We start from the raw sequence: 22,954 nt of genomic DNA, 5'->3' as shown, positions 1-22,954 counted from the left end.
TCATCCCAACTTGTGATGTGGATCTGCATATTGATCCATATGCAAGTGAATCAATAGCCAGAAAGCAAGCAGAACATTAATGGTTCTGTTAAAGTCTGACTCGCTCTGAGTATGGCTGGCGAACTAATGGTCTAAATACTTGATGTCTTAATTAAGTCATTAATTCCTCAGCAGTGGTCTCTCTTTCCTCTGAAACCTTTGCTAATGTGTTAACTTTCAGTAAATTCTAAAATTTTAATTATTAAAGTTCTTTTTTTCATCTGGTTTTGAGAGTGTCATTAATTTTTTTTCAAAGTTTTTTTGGTAGTTAGAAAATACTGTGGTAGTTAGGAAACTGAAGATAGAATTATGTCTTGGTAAATTGCCCTTGATTTATTACCATTGTAGTGGACATCGGGGGCTAGCCTGTATCCAACAGAACAACAATAGCTGCTTTATCCAAGTAACTGTTGTAAAGCAGAGGTGATGCTGTGGTACACTGGAGACATGTCAATTTTCCCAAGGAAAAGTATGTTTCTTTTGAAACAGAATACAAAACTTTATAATTAAAAAAAACCCAAACAAATAAACAAAAAGAACACCTGCAAAATATACTTTTCTACCTGTGAGTAGTGGAAAGGGTWAGGAGATCACGAAAATGAAAAGGTTTCTTAGCAACTCACTTAGGAATTTTATTTTTTTGCACATGTTTTCATAATTCTTTGTTAACCTTACCCACAAACATTGTCAGTCTCCGCAGGAATATATTAGAAGAAAGAATAGAGGGTCAAAGGGGGCTTTCATTTACTGCTCTGTATCCCTCTGGAAGTTCAGTGAGGTTGCATTATTGCCATGGATCACACTTTGATCTAGAAGTTGTGCAGATACTGCAAAGCAAAACTGCTTTTGGATAGGATAGCAAGAACTATACCTGAGTGATGAATCCTTCATGCTTAGCAGGAGCCGGGTGTTTTTACTCCTTTTTTATTCCATGCACTTCCAAGCAGAATTACATGGGAGTGAATGGCTGGACTCCGCTGGTGACGTCTGAACATCCTTTTGATGAGGATGTTCTACTACTTTAGTAGAGTCTGGCTCAGTGCTTTGTTCTAGCTGGGTTTTTTTGCTGACAAGGAACATYTAGGAGAATGTCCCATATGAGTCTCTCTCAACATAAGGCTTTAAATCTCAGGTTTGTGTTCTCTATGATCCCAGCCTGAAATCTAGTGGAAGCCTTCCTATTAATTTCAGTAAGCTTTAGCTCAGAGCCCTGGGTAGCCACAAACTATCCTGTTACAAGAGAGCAGGGTTAGCTCAAATACACWCTCCCAGTGCAGTTGCCAGTTCTTCTTGGCAATGATGAAAGCCACTTGCCATGCCAGGTATGACTGCCTTCAGRTGTTCTGTGTCTATGCAGTTTATGGGGAGTTTTGATCTCCACTTAGAGAGAGGTGATGATCAACACTTCYGTATCTATAGCGTTAGAGAAAGCAACCTCAGTTTCTGTCCAGGAAATCTGAAAGTTTTGCAGCTGCTGTATTTGGGTTTCAGGTCAGTAGAGAGGTTTTCTATGATTATAAAATACTCCAAATTAAAAAAAAATCAATATTACTTAAATTTGTGGACAAAACTCGTAATACTTTGGGATGTTTGTGACAAATACATATGAATCAGACTTATTTTCAGTTGTACCAGGTACTACACCTTGGAAGTTTCTTCTCAGGAGGAGTAATTACTGAACACATTGACAACTCATTTGTTTTGATCTTCTARTCTAGTTGCCAGATATGATTGAAGTAGATAAAAGTTTTTATGCTAGCTCTGTACATGAACTCAGTGCAATTGCTTGCATGCTTCAAAGACTTTTTTTTTTTTTTTTTGCCATTAGATGTGGACTGATTTACTCTAGGTCCATGAGCCTGAGAATTAAACAACAAATGATTTATATAGTTTTAAAGGACCTGGATGAATTAACTGTTGTTCTGTCTAATTTAATGTTCTTTCTCAAGAGTTTTTTACACTAAAATGTCAAAAAAAGCTGTTGTAGAAATACTTAAATGCTTCCTTCCCTAACCTATCAATATATGTTAAGTTTTTTTATTATTTATTTTTATACCATCGTAGACTACCTCTTTTGCTGCAAGTTACAATTAAAAGTCATAGAAGTTARTAGAAATTACCAGTTACTCAGACGTAGAGACATGGGCCTTACTGCCTGTGGCCTCTTTCTCAAAAGTCTGTGAGCTTTACTCCTAGCCCGTTTGGAGGCCATCRCCTCCTGAGTGGTTAAATGTTTGCAGTAAGCATCTTTAATGCAGTGAACAGATGTGTGTAATAACTGCCTAATGTTTTGCTAGGTTTTGCGATGGAACAGGTATGGTTACTGCTCCTGCTGACAGTTAAAGTGCTTTCAGTGACTGCTCAGTTCAATGGATACAACTGTGACGCTAACCTCCATAGCAGGTTCCCTGGTAAGTGTTTAATAGACTTCTTCATAATGGCCTCTTTATTGTCTTGGTTCAAAGTAGTGATTATTTTTAAATAGAGAGCTTTAAATTTATGTGGTGCCTAGGGGTAGGACTTCACATTAAATGAATGTTAACTGTCTCAGTGACAATGAAACTTTTCTGATGGTGCACTTTACATTCGTCTTAAGGCACAGTGGGCCAAATTCAGCTTAATATTAACAAATAGTTCTTCCTTGACACCAGCGGGGTTTGACCTGCTTTTGCCAGAGCTCTATTCTGTCCAAAAGATTCACCAGAAGTCACATTGCTGGAAATGTTCATTACGGACTTAAGAGTCTGACAGTTATAGCTGTTTTTTTTTTCATGCTTTAACTGGATAAGGTAATAAAATCTCTATCCTTTTATTGAAATACATAAATACATAACTAATTTTGAGAAAGATGTAGGTGAAGGCRGAATTCAGTGACTCAGTTCATCATTAAGCCCATGGTTAGGGACAGGTGAAGCAGTGAAATGTGTGTTTATGTGATGTACACTCATACCTCTGAAAAAACAGGAGATAAGTTGTTCTGGGGACGTTAGATGCCGAGAGCTGTTCATACAGTGAGAATTGAAAATGAGCGATCTTAGCAATWTGTGTGTTGGAGTTTACTTGGCTCTGTTACATGGTTTATTCTTCTTCCTTCCTTTGTTTCTTGGACAGAATAATACCATGAATACTAGCTGGTTTTCATTTCCTATTTTTCTGAGGTAGCAGTTGAATCGAACAGTTTAGTGGTGACATTATTATGCTGTAATACCTTTCACTGTTGTTTTCTGAATAATTGTAACTTTGATTTTTCAGGCAGGATCAGTTCTTTCGTTAAACCTAAGTCAATCAAAAACCTACAGTTTGTATTGTTGCCTGTTTTTCCACCACACTGCTAGGTGCTTTGTGGAAGTAAAGACCAACAGTGGGTTTGATTATTCATACACTCAATTGATGTGAATATGGAGAGTAGAGACATGCAAAAAAGGTCAAGTAGATTGTCTCCATCCCTGACAAATATCACCGTTTAACTGATCTTTCACAAACGTGCCTGTAAGTTTCCCTCCTTAGGTAAAGTTTTATGGGCTTGACTAGAAGAGAGAGTGAATTGTGCCTATCTGCGTCAGATCCATTTTTCATAGGTTTTCATGCAACTGTTTTCCTGTTTCAGGCTGCTTGAGAGCGTTTCAGCAGCTGAAGGGAAGTTCAGATTCCTCTTTCTATTTTTTTTTTTTTTYATTTGCACTAATCATTTTTTGCAGTAGCTCTGTATCAAGGCTTAAAATCTGCTATGTGATACCCGTGAATTGCAGACAAACATTATTGTGCGCRGTTAGGGGCTACTTGCAGTTCTTCTACTTAAAAAAAAGGGAGGGGGRGAAGTCTGATTCAATGTTAAACATTTCTGCCATACTCTTTTCCGTTCCCATTCTTCCGCATAGGAGCTGAGAGTTGAGCCATGGTGTTTCTTGTACGTAATTCTCAAGCAGTAAAGATTCAAAGGCTGATATTTACCTAACTGTCCCAGTGCTGATTTTGTGAGCTAGGAAAGAGGAGTAATTGTCCTTAAGTTAGGCATGCAGTGTGAAGGTTAAAAAAGACCCAACCAACCAAYCAAWCAAAAATCCCAGTAAACCTCTGTCCTGAAATTTAACAGCTGGTATTTTCAGTTTGCTGGAGGTATTGCTATGTAATACAGTGGGACTAGCAGAGCTTTGTGGGGTTCATGGAGCATAATTTTATGGGTTCAAGATCCCCATCACCTAGAAGATGGGTGAGACAGCCTGTGCTGGATGGCGAGGGCTATTTTTTCCACTATACTTTCATTATAACTAGCACTTAGTTCAAACCTTGAAGTCTGACTGCTTTCAGAGTTCAAAAATAACTGGAGTGGGGAATGAGAGGACAAAAAGGAGAATGCTTCAAGGAGGATCCTTGAGGCTGTGAGGCTGCTCACAGAGCCTGACTATGCATATGACTCTCCTCCCCCCTATTCTTTATTTGTTCTGCTTAAGAAATCAATCATTTTAGTCAACATAAATTCCAAACATGGAGTTAGAGTGGACTTTTTAGCTGAGGTCTGTGGTGGTGATAGCAGAGATGCTATTGCTTTTTAAAGTTGTTTTTTGTTGTTGTTTTACTGTTTTTTCTTCTTTAAATTAATTTCATGAAGAGCAGAAGATTAGGAAGCTTGTCTTCAGCAAAGATTAGAAATTAAGCCTTCCTAAAGGAACCTTAGAGAAGGGACAAGGGCTTTATCCATTCTTAATTTGATTGTGTTCTTATCATTTATTGTTTGGTGACATCTTGCACAGGGATGGTACTGCATAAATAGGATGATAACTAATCAGGCAGGACTTTTGTCTCTGCTGTTTGCAGGTTTGTTTTAGAGTGTAGGTGTGAAATAGCTGGGCTGGAAAAAAACCCATTATTTGTTAAATAGAAAATCCTGTGACTTTTTATACTACTAGCTAGGCGTTTTAGAGAGTACGCAGTAAGGTCAAATCTTGCCATCGTTTGGAGAGCTGTCTGGAGAAGAATGCGTTTGTCTCCTGACAACATTTGATGATTTGTAATGTAGCTTTAGCTCTGCATTGCAGTAAAAGCATAACTCCTAGAATGCTTTCGACGAACAGAACCGTAGCAGCGTGAACATTTTCAGATGGGAAGGGAATTTTAGGGGGCTCTTGCTGTAAGTGTTGCAGCGTTTTCATGTATGCCACATTTTAATTTTCTACTAAAGCAGCGGTTTGATCAAAGAGGAGGCTTGCACAGAGCACAAAGCTGGTTTCGAGCTATAAATGACCAGATGATTTCACCAGAAGAGGTGAACTATGATCTGGCCAGCTATTGTATTGACTTCTCTTGTCTGTTCTGGAGCAGTTTTTGGCAAGGTGTGGAGGGGTGTCAGAGCAGAGGTGGGCAATGGACCTGTCTGCGTTTCGCTTACGTTTCTGTGAGTCCGTCCTTGATTCAAGATGGCTTCTGTCACCCCAGTGTCAAGGTACCTCATGAACTCTACTGTGTTTTGCATATGATGCCCCTGTGAGTACTGTAGYCCGTGTGATTTGTGTCAGGAGGAGGCCAAGTGCATTGTCCTTAAATAAAGTCTGTGACAAAAAGGCTGTTATATTTAAAGCTCTATGAGGTCTCACCTGGGTGACCTAACCATCAAACCATCTCTCCTCTCTGTTAAAGTGTTTACAGATGGAATCCAAGTGTTCTCRTTTAAACTGCTGTAGGAGTAATTTTTAACAGTTCAAGAGAAATGAGCAAGACTTTCTTCTTTTAATATCTAAAGTGACATTGTATCTGTTTGCTTCTGGTTTCAGACACRCTTCTGAACAAATGCCATGTATTTTTGAGCTGCAAAATTGGCAAATTTGACAACAGTACTCCTTGTAAAGTAGTGGAGGAAAAGGTACAATCTGGTACAGTGGCTTATCCTCCTGTATAGTGCAGAGGTCATTTTTACAGGGTGTGTGTGGACTCATTCCTCTTGGTGTCAAAGAAGAATTTTGCAAGTAGTAATGGTATCTTAACCGTAAAGTAATATCCTGCTTTTTAAAGGGTTTGAAGTGAGTTATAAAATTAAGTGGGCTACTTTAATATATTACACTTGYTATTTGCAGTTTGTTACTATCTGTTTCTGCATTGATCCAAGTAAGAGTAAAGTCTCGTTCCCTTACATCCCCACCTTAATATATCCATGAAGTTGTTACGACAGTCAATACCAAGGCATGTGGCTTCTTGACCTCTGTACATTACGTGAATGGCATTACATATGTGTACAAACCAGGAGAGTTTCATGCTGAATCACTTGAAGTCCTACTTTGCCTCCAGTACCTTTCTGCCCAAATTTATCTCCAAAGAGTAATGTTTAAAACAACATTAGCTCAGGACAGAGTTTAGCCAGTTATTTCCTGCCCTTGATTTGGCTATAAAGCCACCATTAAAGCTGTCTAAATTAAACTGCTTGTGTTCCTCTATCGGGGGGAAGAGCCAGTTCATTGTAATAGAGACCTCATTTCCTCTCTGTTGTGGCAATGCAGCAAAACAATTCATTTCAGCAGCCTTAATGGTGTGGTATTTGCTGAAGTTGTTCTGCYACTTTTAATAGCACTTAATCTTTTAAGCAGATGCAATAAATGAGTTGTTATATAAAGGAGTAATGCCTGTGTTTAACTTGATGAAATACGTCACTTCATAAAGCCCTAGGAAGAATGAAACTTAACAAAAAAAACCCACTCTCATCACCTAAAGGCAAAAAATGAGTTTGAAGTAAAGCTACTTTATCTTGTTCTGTRGTTAAACAAAGTAACAATTTGTTCATATATCCTAATATGATGCTTTCATTTTTCTATTCAAGTATGTAACAGTCTTCAAAATTTTCAAATAAAAGACCAACTTCTTCATCCAAGAAATGTTTACTGTTGTTCAAAAATCAACCAGTTGCAATAGTTGCTATTTTTTAGGACTTTTGTGCTATTATAATGTACAGAATGAAAGATTGCAAGACACTTTGTAGTACTGATCATTGTCTTTCAAAAGCCAACTGATTTTTTGTCAAAGCTAAAGCTGATGGTTCTTGGAGGAAAAAAAAAAAGCGGCAACCTTTGAAGATGCCACAATAAAATGTTCTGATATGCTGTTGATTGTACTTCAAAGTCTCTATAGCCTGAGACTGTAGTGGACTCTAGACAACCTCAGACAAGCATGCACACCTTCAATGCCAGGTGCTGGCGAGGGTATGCTGGAAGGCAGAGCTCAGCTTCCTGAGTTTCTCCAAGTCCCTGGGAATTAGTTTCAGAAGGGGGGCTATTCAGTCAGACCCCAAATATTTAATCCCTTGCTGTTTTCCACTCCCTTGCATTGCTTCAGCTTATGAATATACTGTTGAATGAGCTGGTGGGGAACTTTGGAGAAATAGTTTTGTTGCATGGTAGCTTGTTACCATATTTTAGTTCATTTTTTTTCTTTAGTGAAGTTGTTCAGTCAAATAAATCTGCTTTTCAGAATAATGTAGTTTTGACCTTTATGTTCTGATATTGCTCTCACTGGGATCTAAAAATTGATTTGATCACCAGTTACAAAAGCACTGCTACAGTAGTTCTGTGGTAATTAGATGACATACATCTTCTTACAATGTGTTCTCCTGTATTTTTCTTGCAGCTGAACGAGATATCAATGTTTTCTGTGGAGTGCAGACAATTACTATGAAGATAAATTTTTGCACAGTTCTTTTTTCTGGTTATTCTGAAACAGATTTGGCCCTGAATGGGAAACATGGGGATGCTCACTGCAGGGGGTTCATCAATAACAACACCTTTCCAGCAGTGGTCATTTTCATCATCAATCTGAGTACTTTGGAATCCTGCGGAAACACTTTAGTGGTAAGGCAAGATTCAAGTGAAATTGTAGCATTGCTATTAAGGCACTGGGTTGAGCRTATGCCCTGACAGCATTGTGTTTTAAAGATAAATAATGTTTACATGGTCTCCTTCAGTTAGCGATGTATTGCACATATCAAAGAAAAACAGGAAAAGTTGTTAATGTATAATTGTGGTTACTAATTAGAAGATATGGTAGGAGAAGAATTTGCCCTCTGATTAGAAAGTCTGTTTTCCATTGTAATAAATTTTTAGTAGAAAACAGAATTTCCCCCCAGAATCCAGACTTTTGCCGAACATGTTTTTAGATTCTGTCAGAATTTTTCAAATAACTATTTAGAAAATGAAAATTAAGAATGGTTTAGTTTAATTGGGTCAGAATTGTGGTCTGGGTACTGTCATGCTCTATGAGAGGACCTTGCCTGACAGATCTACATTCTATGGTAAGGCATTGATTTCAGGCTGAATGTCACAAGAGACGTAGTCTGGCCAGATATCCAGCTCTACAGAGGAGAAGGCTAACAGCAGGCATCACCTATAGTGGTCCTGTAAGGTCAAAGGTCACGCATCTACATGAAGATCTCAGCTCAGTATGGAGTATGGAACTGCTCATCCAAAAAAAAAAAAAAATCAAATTTTGAATATTGTTTGGCAAAAACATTAAGCATGATCTAAGCTATGCACTTGATTCATGACAAAAAGCTGAAGTTCAGATTTGTATATTCAGCTCTAATGCTTTACTCAGTGCACTGTCATCGTCTGTGTTGCGGTTTTTTGCCTGGTGGTATGACTTCAGTGTCTGCATTTATATTGCTACTTAGTGTGTGAGATCTCAACCCTTCTAAAATCAAGGGAGAAGGTTTGTACAATTTGTCTGCYTTGCACTGTACATACAATTGGAGTACAAAGTACTCCAATTCTAGCTGGAGTTTGTAGTCATGCATAAAGATACTTGCCACTTTTCATAATAAACACCTACTTTAARGTTCCTTAAACTCTGAAATGTTCCATGTTCTGTGACTTGTTTGTCTCAGACTGAATTTTATTTCAAAATTCCAATAAATACAGTTCAACAAAAAAGTTCAGGTAGTTCAGAAWTTTTTTTCCAATTTATCTGAAAAGCTCTAGACCCTCCTATGACTTGGAATAGAAACATTTGACAAGTAGGAACTTTTTGCTGTCCTTTTGGAGCTGGCTGCATTGTAAACTCATGGAATTTCCCTTCTGATTATAATCATAAGAGATTGCTGTTAAAAAACAAAAACAAAAACACTCTGATCAGTCCAAGTAATTGGAGTTCCCCATGGGATCCCCACAAGACTCCACAGCATACAAGGCAATGTAGCAGCTGCTGAAAATGGAACCCCAGATTTCTCTCTCCTGCCTCAGTTTATGCATACTGTGCCATAAACGGAGAGGATGAAGTGTCAAGAACGCTCTCTTTGGTTTTGCCTGACTGGAGTAGTACAAACTCGTGCATTTTGGTTGTGTTTCATAGCAAAGACCGTTTACATTTCCTTTACTTTTACAGAAGGAGTTAGCATTTCGGAAAGAACTGAGGATAAAACCTAGATCTGTAATATGACAGACACAACTTATTTATTTATTTATTTTTTTATGAGGGATGGAAAAGCTAAGTGGAGCTGTAGTCAGTTTTACTGTATRCTCTAGACTGTATTCCTTAAACAAGGAAACAGATTCTCGGATTCTGTTTTTCATTGTCTTCCTGCCATTTTAGCCAATGGTTAAGTATAATATTGGAAAAGTGCATAAATGTATCAGTCTTCTACCAGGTGTTCCTGTAGCCAAAGAAATCAAAATACCTGTTATGCATCTCCTGCTATTCGGTTCCAAATGTTTTGACTCATTCACACCTCAGAGTGATTCTTCTGTGATAGAATATATTCCAAATCTTAAGAAACCACATTTGAAAGCTATTAAAAATGCCAGTTYTGCTTATACAGTTATACAAAAGAAATGTTAGAGTTGAAGTTCTGTGCCATCTCAATTTGGCCCTGTTGCATATGCACCTAATGAGAAAGTAATTTGTGACATGTTTATCTGCTGATTTCGCATGCCACCATGGTGCTGTTTTCAGAGCAGTAGCTGCAGATGGAGTGGGGCTGGAGGAAAGGGTGTTCTTCAGTTTTCTGCAAGCTCCAAAGATTCTGGTGAGCTGTGTCCTGTTACTGAATGACATAGAAAGCACAGGTATCCTGAGGTATACTTTTGAGTATACTACTGCTGAATTGAGCACAGGTGTCCTGAGGTACACTGAATACAGGTAACTGAATTAAGGTTTTGTTGACAGCTTCAAATAAGGCATTATCTGACTATATATTAAATGCTTGACTTTCAGCTCTTGAATTTCTGGCAGCATTTCTTTGCAAGTTATTTCTTAGACATGTATAAAATAGACACATGTACCTGAAGTTCAACTGTTTGCCTTGTGTCCACTTATAAAATACAGCAGTTTTAATGTGTCAAAACCAAAAATATCAAGAGTGGCCAAGTATTGTTTCTGTGAATAAAATTGTTAGTGTAACAACAATTAGTGCAGCAAATGTTAGTGCTGCATGTGGAAGCCTGTTTTAAGCTATTATCTTTTAACCCTAATAGAAGTGTTTGTTAAGATTTTTCTAGGAGGTCTTGGGAATTGATTGGGAATGCTCAGAAGAGAAGTACCTACCAAAAGAAAGAGTAGTTCCAGGGTTCATCGCAGCCCTTTTCAATGGCACTTAAGAGTCTTGGTGTTTAAAAACAGCGGCATCCACTGTGCGCTGTGTATTCCTGACCCTGGGGAGGGCAGAGGGAATTTGATGTTAACAGATTAATTTCCGAAGGATTTCCTAAACTTATCTCTGGGTGAATTATGAATTAAGCATCAGTGTTCTTAGCGATCTCTTATTCCATGTTAACCTTCTGGTAATACTTCTTTTCTCCCTCCCTCAATAGGTATCCTCAGCTCGAGGTGTCAATGCCTATGGGAATACCTCGGTGGTACAGATAGGTAATGTTTCAGGCTATATAGATACGCCAGACCCASCAACGATTATCAGCTATTTACCTGGGCTTCTGTACAAATTTAGCTGTAGCTATCCACTGGAGTACTTGGTTAACAATACCCAGCTCGCTTCGTAAGTGTGCTTTTCATTCCTATGTGTTTATTTCTCTTATGAACATAAGCCCATATACACATATACACCTAAATATATGCATGCCAATGCAGTACAATCAATATACTGATTCTTTAGCCTTGTAACAGTGGGAGGCGGGAAAGCACTGAACGAATCTGTTGCCAAAGTTAATGTAAAACTTGCMTTAAAATTCTAGTGTTTTGAGGACAGAATGGTAGCAGCAAACAGGTGGAAATTCATCATGAAATAGTTTGGAAACRTATGAATATGGAGTGCAAAAGAGAATATTTTTAATGAGTAGTTGCTGTACCTCATGGAAAGTGGATTCCTTTTTGTCACTTTGCTTCTCTGCTAATTATTTTCCTGATTCATGTTTCCAGCAGTATACATTTCTTTCCCCATATTTAAGGTTCTGTCAGCGTTTCCACTATAAATTCCCATTTTTGGGTTTTATAACCCAAACACAAAAATTAACTCCTTGTGGTGTGGCTTGTGGAATTTTTATTGTTAAAACCCACTGTAGTKATGTAAACACAAAATACTTTTTAATCTTTACGGTAGCTTGTTTTCTAATTCTGTTTTAGGTCATCAGCTGCTATTTCYGTGAGAGAGAACAATGGCACGTTTATCAGCACTTTGAATTTATTGCTTTACAATGTGAGTATAAAACGTAGTAGTATGGAAATGGGATTAGCATAACAGAATGTAGACTCTTCTCCATTATGTGCTAGTCCCTTCCACTCCTTCCATGAAGACCCAGGTCTTTCATCTCAGTAGCTCTCTGATGCCCTTTTTGCTTGCCTGTGCCTGTTGTCTTGTATTCTTATGGCTGGCCTTTGAGGACACGTGCACTGACTTTTTGTTCTGAATTGATACAGTTCCTCAGTTTAAAGCTCTGTTTTTTCAGGTTCCAGTGCCATGTAAATAATCAGTTGTAGTAATAATATTCAAGCTTCGGAGTTCACATTTGTGGTGTTTGTTTTTATTATATATGTGAGTGTGCCTTTGCTCACATTTCTGTATRTGTATACAAGTACACTGTACTGATTTTGAGACTCCCCTCTGCAGAATTCTGTAAAAAAAAATTTCTAGATCTATTCTCTCAGCAATAAACTATAGCACTTTTGYTGATTTCCTTCCAAAGCTATAGCACATTGTACATGCTACCTCATTGCATGATTTTTCAGTCTTAAAGGTCAAAAATTTTAATAATGGCTTTCAAACAACACTTCTTTCTTACCTTTCTAGATAATTTAACTTGAATATGCATTATTGTATAAACTTTTATTATATGAATATGGATGGTGACAGTAAAACATGAAAAATGCACGGACCTCTACTTAACAGCAACATTAATCCCTGAAATGATATTTTGATGTTGATTAAAATTTTTATTCATACATTTTAAAACCCTGATTTAAATATCAATTTTTCAATCTGTCAAGCAACATTTTTGTAAATTATGAATCTGATTTTTTGCATTATTATTCATGCCATCATGATGTCGAGTTATAATTCATGCAACTGATTTAAAAGTCAATGCTTTATACTTTGAATATAATGAGCTATAAATATTGTAACAGGACATTTTCCAAAGGTATGTTTTTTAAAAAAATCATGTTTGTTTGACAGAACAGAGCTGAATAACAAGCTATAATGTGATAAAATGAAGATTATATTTCTCTCATTCTTAAATAAACTTATAAGCAAAAAGATGGGGTGGAGGAGGGGCTACAAAATTTCTCTGCAAATGTGAGAATTGCCCACTGCTTGCATGTTGGTACTCTTCAGGACCTAGTTCTGCAAACATTGGGCTAACAACGTTAATATTTTTACTGAAAAAGTGCATTTGTTTCTCCCATACCAGCTGAAAAGATAAGTTTTCACTCTATCTCAATGAATTTACAAGTTGACAATGATTAATGGTGTTTCATTCTTCTGATTTCAGTCATATTATCTACTCAAGTAGTAGGTATTTTCCTAGTAGAAATAATATTGCCAAGGCTGGCAGATTCAAGAGGTGGATGTGCTCTTTTAAAGAGATGACCTGCTCTGACAGGTCGCAGAGTTGGTCTGTGTGTGCAAATATGGCTCCCCAGGCCTCCAGGACTGAGGAGGCTGAATATGGGGCTAGCTGTAAATTTTGGCTTGATTCCCTCTGAAAAATCACGTCTTCTACATAACTTATTCTTTCTTTGTACTGCCTACTGCTCTACTTGGTTTTGCCTGCGGCACTGAACCGATTTTTATTGTGGCACTTTCAAAATCCTGCTTTGCAAATTTTTATCATGTCTTGAGTGCTTTGACCTCCTATAGGAGACCTTTCTCAACATGTGGATTCCCTATACTTCCTGGAATAGCAATCTATCTAAGTGACATTACYTGTAAGTGCATTTTGATATGCTGAATTACATCTGTCGCTCCAGACTTGTTTCATGGCATCTGTTGGTCATTCCCAAGAGCAACATTAATGATTCAGCCTATTACCGAAAAACTGACATTCTGTGACAGAGCATAATAAAACAACAGAATTTATTTGTGTGGGGAAAATACCCAACTTCCTTTTTTTGTTGTGTGTAGTTTTCTTGGAGCTGCCTTTTTGAAATGTTAGCATACAAATGAGAATGTTTTGTTACTTAAAAYCTTCAACAAGCCAATTTTCATGAAAGCTACATTTCAGCTGTCAGAATATGGGTATTCTACAGGTTGAGATATATGAAACTGCAGAGGCATTGCAGTCTTCACTAAACCAAAGGACTATAACAGTCTTTTCTGGCAAAGGGCTCAATGTGTCAGCCCAGTCAAGCCACTCCTTTAGAAAATGCATCAGCTGCTGTGTTAGGCAGTGGGGGACATACTGAGGTACTACCTTGTAATGACCTCTTTGTGAAGGGTACTTTTTCTTAATCAGTGATGAAACCACTTCATGAAATCGTAAATAGACAGATTCTCCAAAGTAGTTGTGTAGGATAAGGCCGGTCAGATGATAATGATCTTTACAGACAAACTTGCAAGGAAATGCCCTCACTGTTCTTTGCTTCTTCGCATTAAAGAGGACAAAGTAAATGACAGTCCTATAAAGAAAAAATCMAAAAAAAATGGAGGTTCAGTTTATAAATAAGGAAAGGTACCTCTCAGTTGTCACAGTGGGATTTCTGGTACACTGAGGCAATGTTTRTTTTTCAGGATTCAACCTACAGCCAGCAGCTCCATATCCCAAGTACAGGTTTACCTTTGAAAACCAAAATATATGCAGCTGTGAGAGCAACCAACCTTGATGGCAGGTACCATAAAGGATGTTATTTCTTGCCTTGCCAGATTTTAAGCTCTTGAGATTGTAAATTTATTCTCCAATTTATAAGCAACTGTTTTTCCTCATAGCCTTTTGTAGATTAAAAGGGTGGTTTGCATTTTGATAATTGTTCCTCTTGGCCAAAGGAAATCTTGTACTTCAAGCTGAATGCATGACTTGCTGCTATCCTTATATCCTCCACACGTTTTCCTGAACTGTGCTTTAAACCTCATATTCCTGTTCTTTAAGAGAGATTCTCCTTGAGATCAAATAAGAAACTCATGAGCTTTTAAAAGCAGGTTATTTCTGGTGCTATGCGGTCGTGACTTCTGTAAGGAGGTAGATAACAAATAGATTGGYAGGAAGTTCTGTATAATGTTTGGCTTGCATGAAACTAGATTACTTGATTTATATCATTCTGCTACTGTAGTATATGCTGCTTAGTTTTGTAAGTCAGAGATAAAAACAGATGATATGGTGGGAATGCAGGATGACTTGTTAAATATAATAACTTGGCTTCAGTGTAACAGACTGCATTATCAGTTTGTATACCTGCCTCTACTGTGTTTTAGTCTTTTCTCTCTGACTCTCTGTCCCTTCTCTTACAATTATCTRTTCCCTGATTATTTATCACTTTGCTTCTTGTGCAGGTGGAATGTTTTGATGGACTACTGTTACACCACACCATCTGGTAATCCTAGTGACGATCTTCGATACGATCTTTTTTTCAGGTAGATCTTGTGCAAACACACTTTAAAATCACAGTTGTGGATCTCTTTGTTGTTCTAAACTATTTGGAAATCTAAGCAATATTAATTGAGAGATTGTGCTTACAGATAACATGTCAGAACTTACCCTGTTTGTGAACATACACATCAGAAACAAGTGCACAGTCATGAGAATTATGAAAGTGGTGAAACATACCTCTAAAAYAGATCTAGTAGAGTCCCTAGGAACCTCCAAACTAAATGGCTAAATTTAACATTTATTTTGCTAAAGGCAGGTAGGTAGGTACCCTTGCAGTGAATGACAATCGTATAAAACATCGTAGAACCCAATTCAGGAAAACATATAARTAAATGTTTAAAGATAAACGTATGCTGTTGCTGCTACTTTCAGTAATAACATATTTCCTTGAATTGGAATTGAAAGCATAAATAGCATGTTGACGTTATCTCAGTTTAAATCTCATCAGTGACAGTTCCTGCAGGTACCACTTCATTTGGGATTACCTCTCTATACCAGTTAGCATATTGATTACTTTTTGCTTCAGGTCTCAGATTACCTTAGTCACTGGAATTAAATGGTTCCTTGGTAATATCTGTGATGTTGCAAAACAAAACTGGACTGTTCTGTTGCAATGCATTTCAGCAGGTATTGTACAACCTAAACCGTATGATCCATGACTGCCCATATAGAGTGTTATGGCTCTCTGTTCTTTTCTGTGGGGCTAAGACATTGAATTTGCTGTGTAAATTACCTTACTCTCAGCTACTGGCTTCAAAAAGTGACGATACAAGTGCTCATCCTAGTTTTAATCTTCTCTACAAAAATTAGCTGTGACAAGGACCCACAGACAACTATAATTGAAAATGGCAAGAGCCAAATGGGCCGATTTTCCTTTGAGGTGTTCCGCTTTGTGAAGCACAAGAACCAGAAGATGTCTACAGTCTTCCTTCACTGTGTGACAAAGCTGTGCAGAGCAGATGACTGTCCCTTTCTTGTGCCAGTAAGTTGAGTGGTTGGAAGTTCCTGTTAGTTATCTGGATATGAAATAGACACACTTTGGAATTATTTTACAACCAAATGCAGAGGCTGCTTGGTTGAACAAAAGRAAGATGACTTTTGGAGTCTGGAGTAGGGATGTCTGTCTTGTGTCTGAAAGCATGTAAAACAACTGATGAAGATTATGGCAATGCATATTATTATCCACAGGTAGAATAATACCAGACCTGCAAAGCACAGGTCGTTGAGCATGGGAGAAAAGATATTTTCACATTTTGGTCCTTAATTTGTTATTAAAAGTAATCACTCTGAGGTAGCTCAAGAGCTGATATTCTTAGCATAGCATCTGAAAAACAAGGTATCCACAATCACTGCGTTTGAATATAAATGTTAGAATAATGGAAATTACTGATTATGGAAAAATTAAAGGTGTCCTAAGTGTTATAATGCTGACAAGGAGAATTTGAAAGTATTTCTGATAGTGAAGAAAATTTTTCATCAGCTTCCCTATAGTTCATTACAGTCTTCCTTATAGTTTAGAAATAGTTCTTTTGTTGAACTTAAAAGTTCACGAGGCTGTGTCAGTTCAAAAATTACTTCATTTTAGGAACATTGGGATCAACAAATATATTTGGGAAATCAAAACTTTTGAATAAATATGGAATAGTCAGAGTTGATGTCGTCAGAATGTAGTATCATTTCCTACTGAATGACTTTTCATTTAGAATTTTAAGATATTACCACTTTGTTATGCTTTTGGCATTTTGTATGTTATTTTATACTTTTATGTTTAAGTAATTTATTGTTTCTATTGAACTTATGTTCTGAAGATTTTGTAATTAGATAAATGGTCTTATTTCAGTGTCCAAGATTAAGATAGATGAAAAAGTTAGAAATGTTAATTAAAGATGGGTTCCAGATGATACAGTGCTGGGGATCATTTTGATATGGGCCATTGCTTTGTTGCTCTTTAAAACTTCCTGGAAAATATGTGAACTTTAACTTGAAAAGTTTATTAGAATAGGGATAATAGCATCTTCTCTATCCCTAGTCAAGCAAAAAACATTTACTGGGAAAACTGACTATAAACAAAGCTTTGGGAAATTAGCTGCTGAAAATTTAGTGTAYTATCAGATGGATCTTGTACATGACAGCAGTGCAAATCTGTAAATGAAATGAGGCAAAATACAACTGGAAGCCAGACATTTACAAGATGCACTTCTAGGGAATGTTGCAGCTGTTTTTGTTGTAAAGTAATTTAATGCATACTAAGAAATAAAATCGAAGTTGTAGTATTGCTTATAAAAGAACTTACATTAAAACTAGAAGCACAGAAGGGCAATAATTCCATTCTACTCTGAAACTGTGATTGTTTTGATTCATTGCTCAGATTTGCAGTAATAGAGAAAGAAGAGATGCTGGCAGGAGAACAACTGGGAGCCCTCAGAGCACCTCTGGAAATGCTGTAATCTCTGCTGGCCCCATCATTACAAGGAGTGGTAGGAATAAGTGAACTTTTTCAATATACTGCAGGAATTTCAAAAACCTGAAAAAATGCTTGGCAGTTTAATGAGAATTTKCAGTGATTCAGAGGCTGGATTCTCCATGAGTTTGCTGGGTATTTTGCAGCTGGTGGAGGCTGTTTTAAGGGAGGAGGGCAGGGAGGGACTGGGTACTTTTTTTAATACTATTGGAGTCTTTGGTAGAACTTCTTAGCTAATATTTGTGTTTGGCCCTCACATAGTTCTTCCCTACTCCTAGTAGAATCACTGCGGGATACAGTTAAGCATGTAAGGCCRTTATAAAAATCTGAACTCAGTGAGCTGACATCCTTCTTGTCAGATTTCACTGAGGAATACGGAATTTAAGGTACCATGTACACATCTCAATTTAAATTCTGAGATCAGATTGGAGATGTGAAAAAAATAAATGATTTGGCAGGTAATGAATATTCACTGTCACTTTCTGTTTGCTGTCTCTTCCAGTATCATCTTAGGGGTTTTCAGTGCTGCATAAAGCTAATACATACTATGGGTAGGCTTCAGCTATAGAGAAAGAAATAGGACAAATGCTCTCTATTTTTAAACAAAACAGGTCAAAATCTGATTTCTTTTAGATTTAGGGTGAAACTCCATGGGTTTACATTTTTATTCCTAGAGATATAAGAAAAGAAATTCTGAGAGTAGCCTGCAGTCTCTGAAAAATAGTTGTGACCACTGTTGACAACATAATGAAGATAAAGCATAAAAAAAAGTTTACTTAAAGATAAGCATATCTTTCAGCAGTTTCAGATTTAGAGAGACCAGAACTGAATCTCATATAGGAAAAATAACTGAAACACCTTGAGAATAAAATCCTTCCTCTTTTACATGCAATGTGGTTGCCCCCACATATACAAAGACAAAAATGACCTGTCAGAGTAAGGAACCATCTAGTGGGAGACCATTTAAAAAACCTGAATACACTGAATAATAATCAGCATTTCTGCAATTGGAACATATTTTTTTTTCTGCTTTATAYATGGCCCCAATTGAGTGCCCTTGCTCTTGTCATCTGATTAGTCAGCAAAAAAGTAAAAAACTTCAAAGCTGCATGTGTGAGTACTTATGGGAAATGAATGACAAATTTGCCCAGGCAAACATTTATGTTAGAGAAATGCTGCCTTAGTCAACGAATGGAAACAAGATAAAGCTTGTTATCTAAGCAGTCCCTATTAAGTAATACAACTTATGGTTCAAATGCTGTAAGTTCTGTTTTTACAAATAAAAAAAAAAAAGGTCAATAACCTTTTAATACTGCATAATTTCAAGCAAACCAAGATCTGTCCAGGAATTTGTAGTGATCCCAAAGTAAGAGTAGACTATTTTGTACATAAATTTGTTGACAACTGTTGTGTGATTTTTAGTGAAACATGAATAGGGCTGAAAAGGGAAAGTAATCATTTTTGAAGTGTCTCTTATTTGAGATATGTAGCTAATGTTTTTATAGACTTAGAGAGACTTCTAAATGGGATGTTTTTGGAGCATCTCACTCCTGCTAATAGAAKCATGACTTGACAGGCAGGGCTTCAAAAAGCTGAGATTCAATTCTGAACTCCACTAGAAGTTTCCTGAGTGGAATTGGGCAAGTCACTTAATCTGACTTGTATTTCACTTCTCTTTCTAGAGCAAAAAGAAGGAATTAGTATTTCCTCCCACTGTCCCGTCACATTTTGAAAACACATTCATTAATAGTTTGAAGTGCGTGTGTACTATTGTCAAGCATAGAAAAGGATGCAGATTATGAGAACTTCAGGTTGATTGGAGCTAACAGGTTTGTGGATGATGCATGCYGTGGATGATGTATGCCATGGATACAGTGCTGGCTTGCTCTGGGAGGACTCGCCATCTCTGGAGCAGTGCTGCATGGAGGTAGTTATGCTATTTTCAAGGCCAACAGTGGTCCAGTTTTAGTACAGCTACATTTGTGCAGAGCTGATAAGGCCTGCTCCACCTGAGTGACCAAGTTATGTGGCTGCATTTGCATGAATGTGTGGTCCTTCACTTGCCACATTTAGATTGGTGTTGCATCACTCACAGGGCTGGTCYCATGCATTTCAATGCCTCTGCAGAGGCAACTTGAGTTAGGCAGCTTTGCCCGTTATTCTGGTCTCCAGTTGTTCTGGTAACAAAGCTGTTTATGTAATTACCTTGATAGGAACTGAGAAGTGCTCAGTGCACTACTACAGATGACACTGTCCTTCTCCTGTGTATTTCTGAGCTCTGGTTTCTAACACTGAGTTCTTTTCAGAGAAATATTATTCTTGTTGCTTAATCTAAAATAAGTCATTGCAGGARAAATACACAGAAGAAAATGTTCTAGTGTCTGGGTATGGAAACAAAGCAAGTACCTGCTTGTGAAGGTGAAATTGTGTAGCTTTTGATGGATATCTCACTTAAAAATATAAGACAAGTGCTCAAAATAAATGCATATGTGAGCTGTACTTAGGAGTTGAACACACACAAAAAGCAAAAACAATGAGAAGAAGTATAGTTTTGAGATGGACAGTGGTAAGTAAGCAAAAACTGAGGATGAAATAAAAGTGTGTCCCTGAATATAATTTCACTGTATTACTGTCAAGGAAAAAGTATGTGTGGTGAGAGGGCATTTTTGTAAACATTTTTTTTGTCAGTAATGCATTTTTATTTGAAAAATTCAGGTTAAAATATTTTGTCTATACAGATTATCCTGTAATACAGTTATCGGGAACTTACTTTCCTTATAAAGGAACTTACATGTAATATCATACTTATGATTGTATTTTTATTAAAAGGGACAGAATAGAATTGGGAACCTTTTCAAGTAAGTGGTTCCTGTGCTAAGTGTGCGTGCGTGCGTGGTGGGGTGGGAGRGGAAGAGTTACCTCAGAATACTACATGGCTTTATATTGGTGTGCTCACATTAAAAATTAAGAAGCTTCTTGTAATTAGTGTTGCTGTCCTGTTTCTGCTGGACATTTTAACAGCTACTGGTCAGTGTTGTAAATATAGCTGATGTGCWTTGAAAATAAAGCTAGGGCTACTGACTTTAGAGTTTGAGGTGGGGAGGAGATAGGCAGAGGTGTTTGTAAAATATAATTTACCCATTTTTGTATTTTAAACAGATGAGACACCAACCAACAATTCACAGCTTGGTAAGTTAATCAGAATTCCAAGAAATACAAAAGAGAGGGTTTATGTGAGTGCAATAGAACTGGGTAGGTAAACCATTTAGGCTCAGTATGCACTGAGCTGGAATGCTTTTTCTTTTTGGCTTGTTTTAGTCATTTAAATGAGTACATGCTGACATGCTATAAAGAAAGCAATTGGTGAATCTGGAATGCTCAATTTAGTTTGTGTACCTGGCCCAACCAACTTCTAATCCATACAATGGAATTGAAATGAAAATCCACTACTCTGACATATGAGTGTGAGGGAACGTTGCAGCTGCCAGGAGCAAAATCACAAGTATAAGCAGTAAAATCTGTTCATGCAACAGAAGAGTTGAACAGCAAAATGGTAATTATGGTGCTGTCCAGCTTGATTCACAGCTCAAAGTGAAAAAAACCTGCTTCAGCTGCTATTTTCTTGGCATTTAACCACATGAACAGTCTATGGAGGAGCTTGGATAGAAATCATTATCTCTGCTAGGGTGATGAAGAAGACAGCCTGCAAAGGGTCTCTGAAGTTTAGGGCGATTCTCCTTTGGTCACCTGGAGGAATTGTTTCAGTCCCTCTGTTACTGTTCTCTGCTATTAAAGATCAGTAGCTAATGGCTAGGAAAAGACRATCAAATTTAAGTAAGCAGGGGTGAGGTCCATTGGGCCATCTCACTTCTTTCTTGCTCAGAGTGGGACCCACTGGCATAAGCAACCTACCCTGTCCTTGGAGTCAAGTAGCTATCTGTTCTGCTCAGTCAACTGTGCAGGCTCCATAGAAGCAGCTACCTCTCCTTTCTGCCAGGGACCTTCTGTGAAGGGGCCCAGAAAAGCCTAGAGTAGCTTAGATGTCTGATACTAGAAACACCTGCTAAGGATCTTTATATGCTTTAGACTGAATTGTGGCTAAGCAGGATATCAGGGGAGAAATTCTTCCATTAACTTGTAGGCTGCAAGTCCTTATACGTCTGCCTTAATAGTTTTTGAACAGTAATAGTCTTGCCTTAAATAGCATGTGGCAAGGTCAGTCACCAAGTATGAGGGATTATGCCTTAGTAGTGCCTTTACTGTGTTTATCCCCAGCATGATGGGTATTGAAAGAACAAACAGCTATTCTCTATGCTTACTTATACTTAGATAATACTACAGATACTCATTTTGCAGCTCAGCTTTCGTTCCTACTTGTAATTATTCTGTATCTAACATTCTGTAATGGGCAGACAATAGTATTTGGCACTGCTGAAAGATTCTAACCAGACTTACCTGTGCATTTTTGTTCTTCATGCAGCTCATCCAAATGGACCTCCTTTCCAGCTGAATGCAGTCACCAGCACACTGATTTCAGGTGTGGTCATCCTAGGAATCACAAGCATTTTTTTTTTCATATGTTCCTTAACTCTTCTGCGCAGAAAATGGCCCAACACCTCAGTTTTGAGTGGCATCCGAAACCCAGTTTTCAACTGAAAGTGGTGATTTACTTGCACTTTTTCTCTGGGGTTGCCTTTCTTGTCTGTGAAATATACTTCCATTAAAAAGTAACAACAAGGCAAGATTCTGGCTATATCCAGCTTCTATTCCACATACTCTTTATTTGTAGACTTGCTAGACATAGTTGTATAGATAAGCAGCAATGATATTGGTAACAATTCTAGGATATTATGAAAATCTCAATTGTTTGTAATCAGACTATATGACATTATGCCCATGGGTGTGCTGACAATAAAACTTGCATCTCCAGCTACTCAGTAAGGTATTAAAGCTGAAGATGGTTAAGATGAGAACTTCTCGAAGTATGCCATTCTTAAGCAAAACCTGATGCATTTGGAAGCGTTTGTAAGTTCATACATGCTCAGTAAGATACGGGGCACTTTTATTTTATCACGATTTGCACCGCAAATCTGAAAAACAACTGTGGGCTCAGGAGGAACTTTTCTCCTTGATATTGACTAAAAAGAACCAGAGGGAGGCTTAGAATAATGAATGACTTTTGCTTATTACTTATTTGGAATTTTTTTCTTATGTCTTCCACTGAATTTTGGTTATAGCCCATGAAGTAAGCCAGGGCAGAATTTGGCTGAGTATCCTTCTGAATCAAGTGTTTTAGGATAAATTGCACTTAGTCCCAGGGAACTATGCTGCAGTTTTTATTGAGATGGAAAAACTTTTCTACTAAAATCATTGAGAATATGAGGGACAGCTTTAAACCTAACTAAGGTTCAGCAGAAAGTTAGTTCTGCACACAGTCAAAACTGCTGTATCT

The 22,954-nt window shown here is 37.5% G+C and overlaps 1 protein-coding gene across 2 annotated transcripts in view; it reads left to right on the top strand.

Annotated features, from left to right (window-relative positions):
* Positions 1-22,161, top strand: part of ZPLD1 (zona pellucida like domain containing 1) — a 30,297-nt gene extending 8,136 nt beyond the window's left edge. For both annotated transcript variants that reach the window (XM_085318917.1, XM_085318923.1), the window contains exons 3-12: positions 2,337-2,450; positions 7,648-7,868; positions 10,821-11,002; positions 11,587-11,659; positions 14,189-14,286; positions 14,945-15,025; positions 15,852-16,023; positions 17,410-17,518; positions 20,662-20,691; positions 21,983-22,161. In XM_085318917.1, coding sequence (XP_085175043.1) covers positions 2,345-2,450; positions 7,648-7,868; positions 10,821-11,002; positions 11,587-11,659; positions 14,189-14,286; positions 14,945-15,025; positions 15,852-16,023; positions 17,410-17,518; positions 20,662-20,691; positions 21,983-22,158 — 1,248 coding nt within the window. In that variant the 5' untranslated portion in view covers positions 2,337-2,344 and the 3' untranslated portion in view covers positions 22,159-22,161. The remainder of the gene's footprint in view (positions 1-2,336; positions 2,451-7,647; positions 7,869-10,820; positions 11,003-11,586; positions 11,660-14,188; positions 14,287-14,944; positions 15,026-15,851; positions 16,024-17,409; positions 17,519-20,661; positions 20,692-21,982) is intronic.
* Positions 22,162-22,954: the final 793 nt, after the last annotated feature.

The sequence above is a fragment of the Rhea americana genome, unplaced genomic scaffold, assembly GCF_003343005.1.
Source record: "Rhea americana isolate MKP2758 unplaced genomic scaffold, rheAme1 scaffold_118, whole genome shotgun sequence".
In the NCBI taxonomy this organism is placed as follows: Eukaryota; Metazoa; Chordata; class Aves; order Rheiformes; family Rheidae; genus Rhea; species Rhea americana.
The sequence above is the reverse complement of the archived record's forward strand: the minus strand, read 5'-3'. Positions and strand labels throughout refer to the sequence as shown.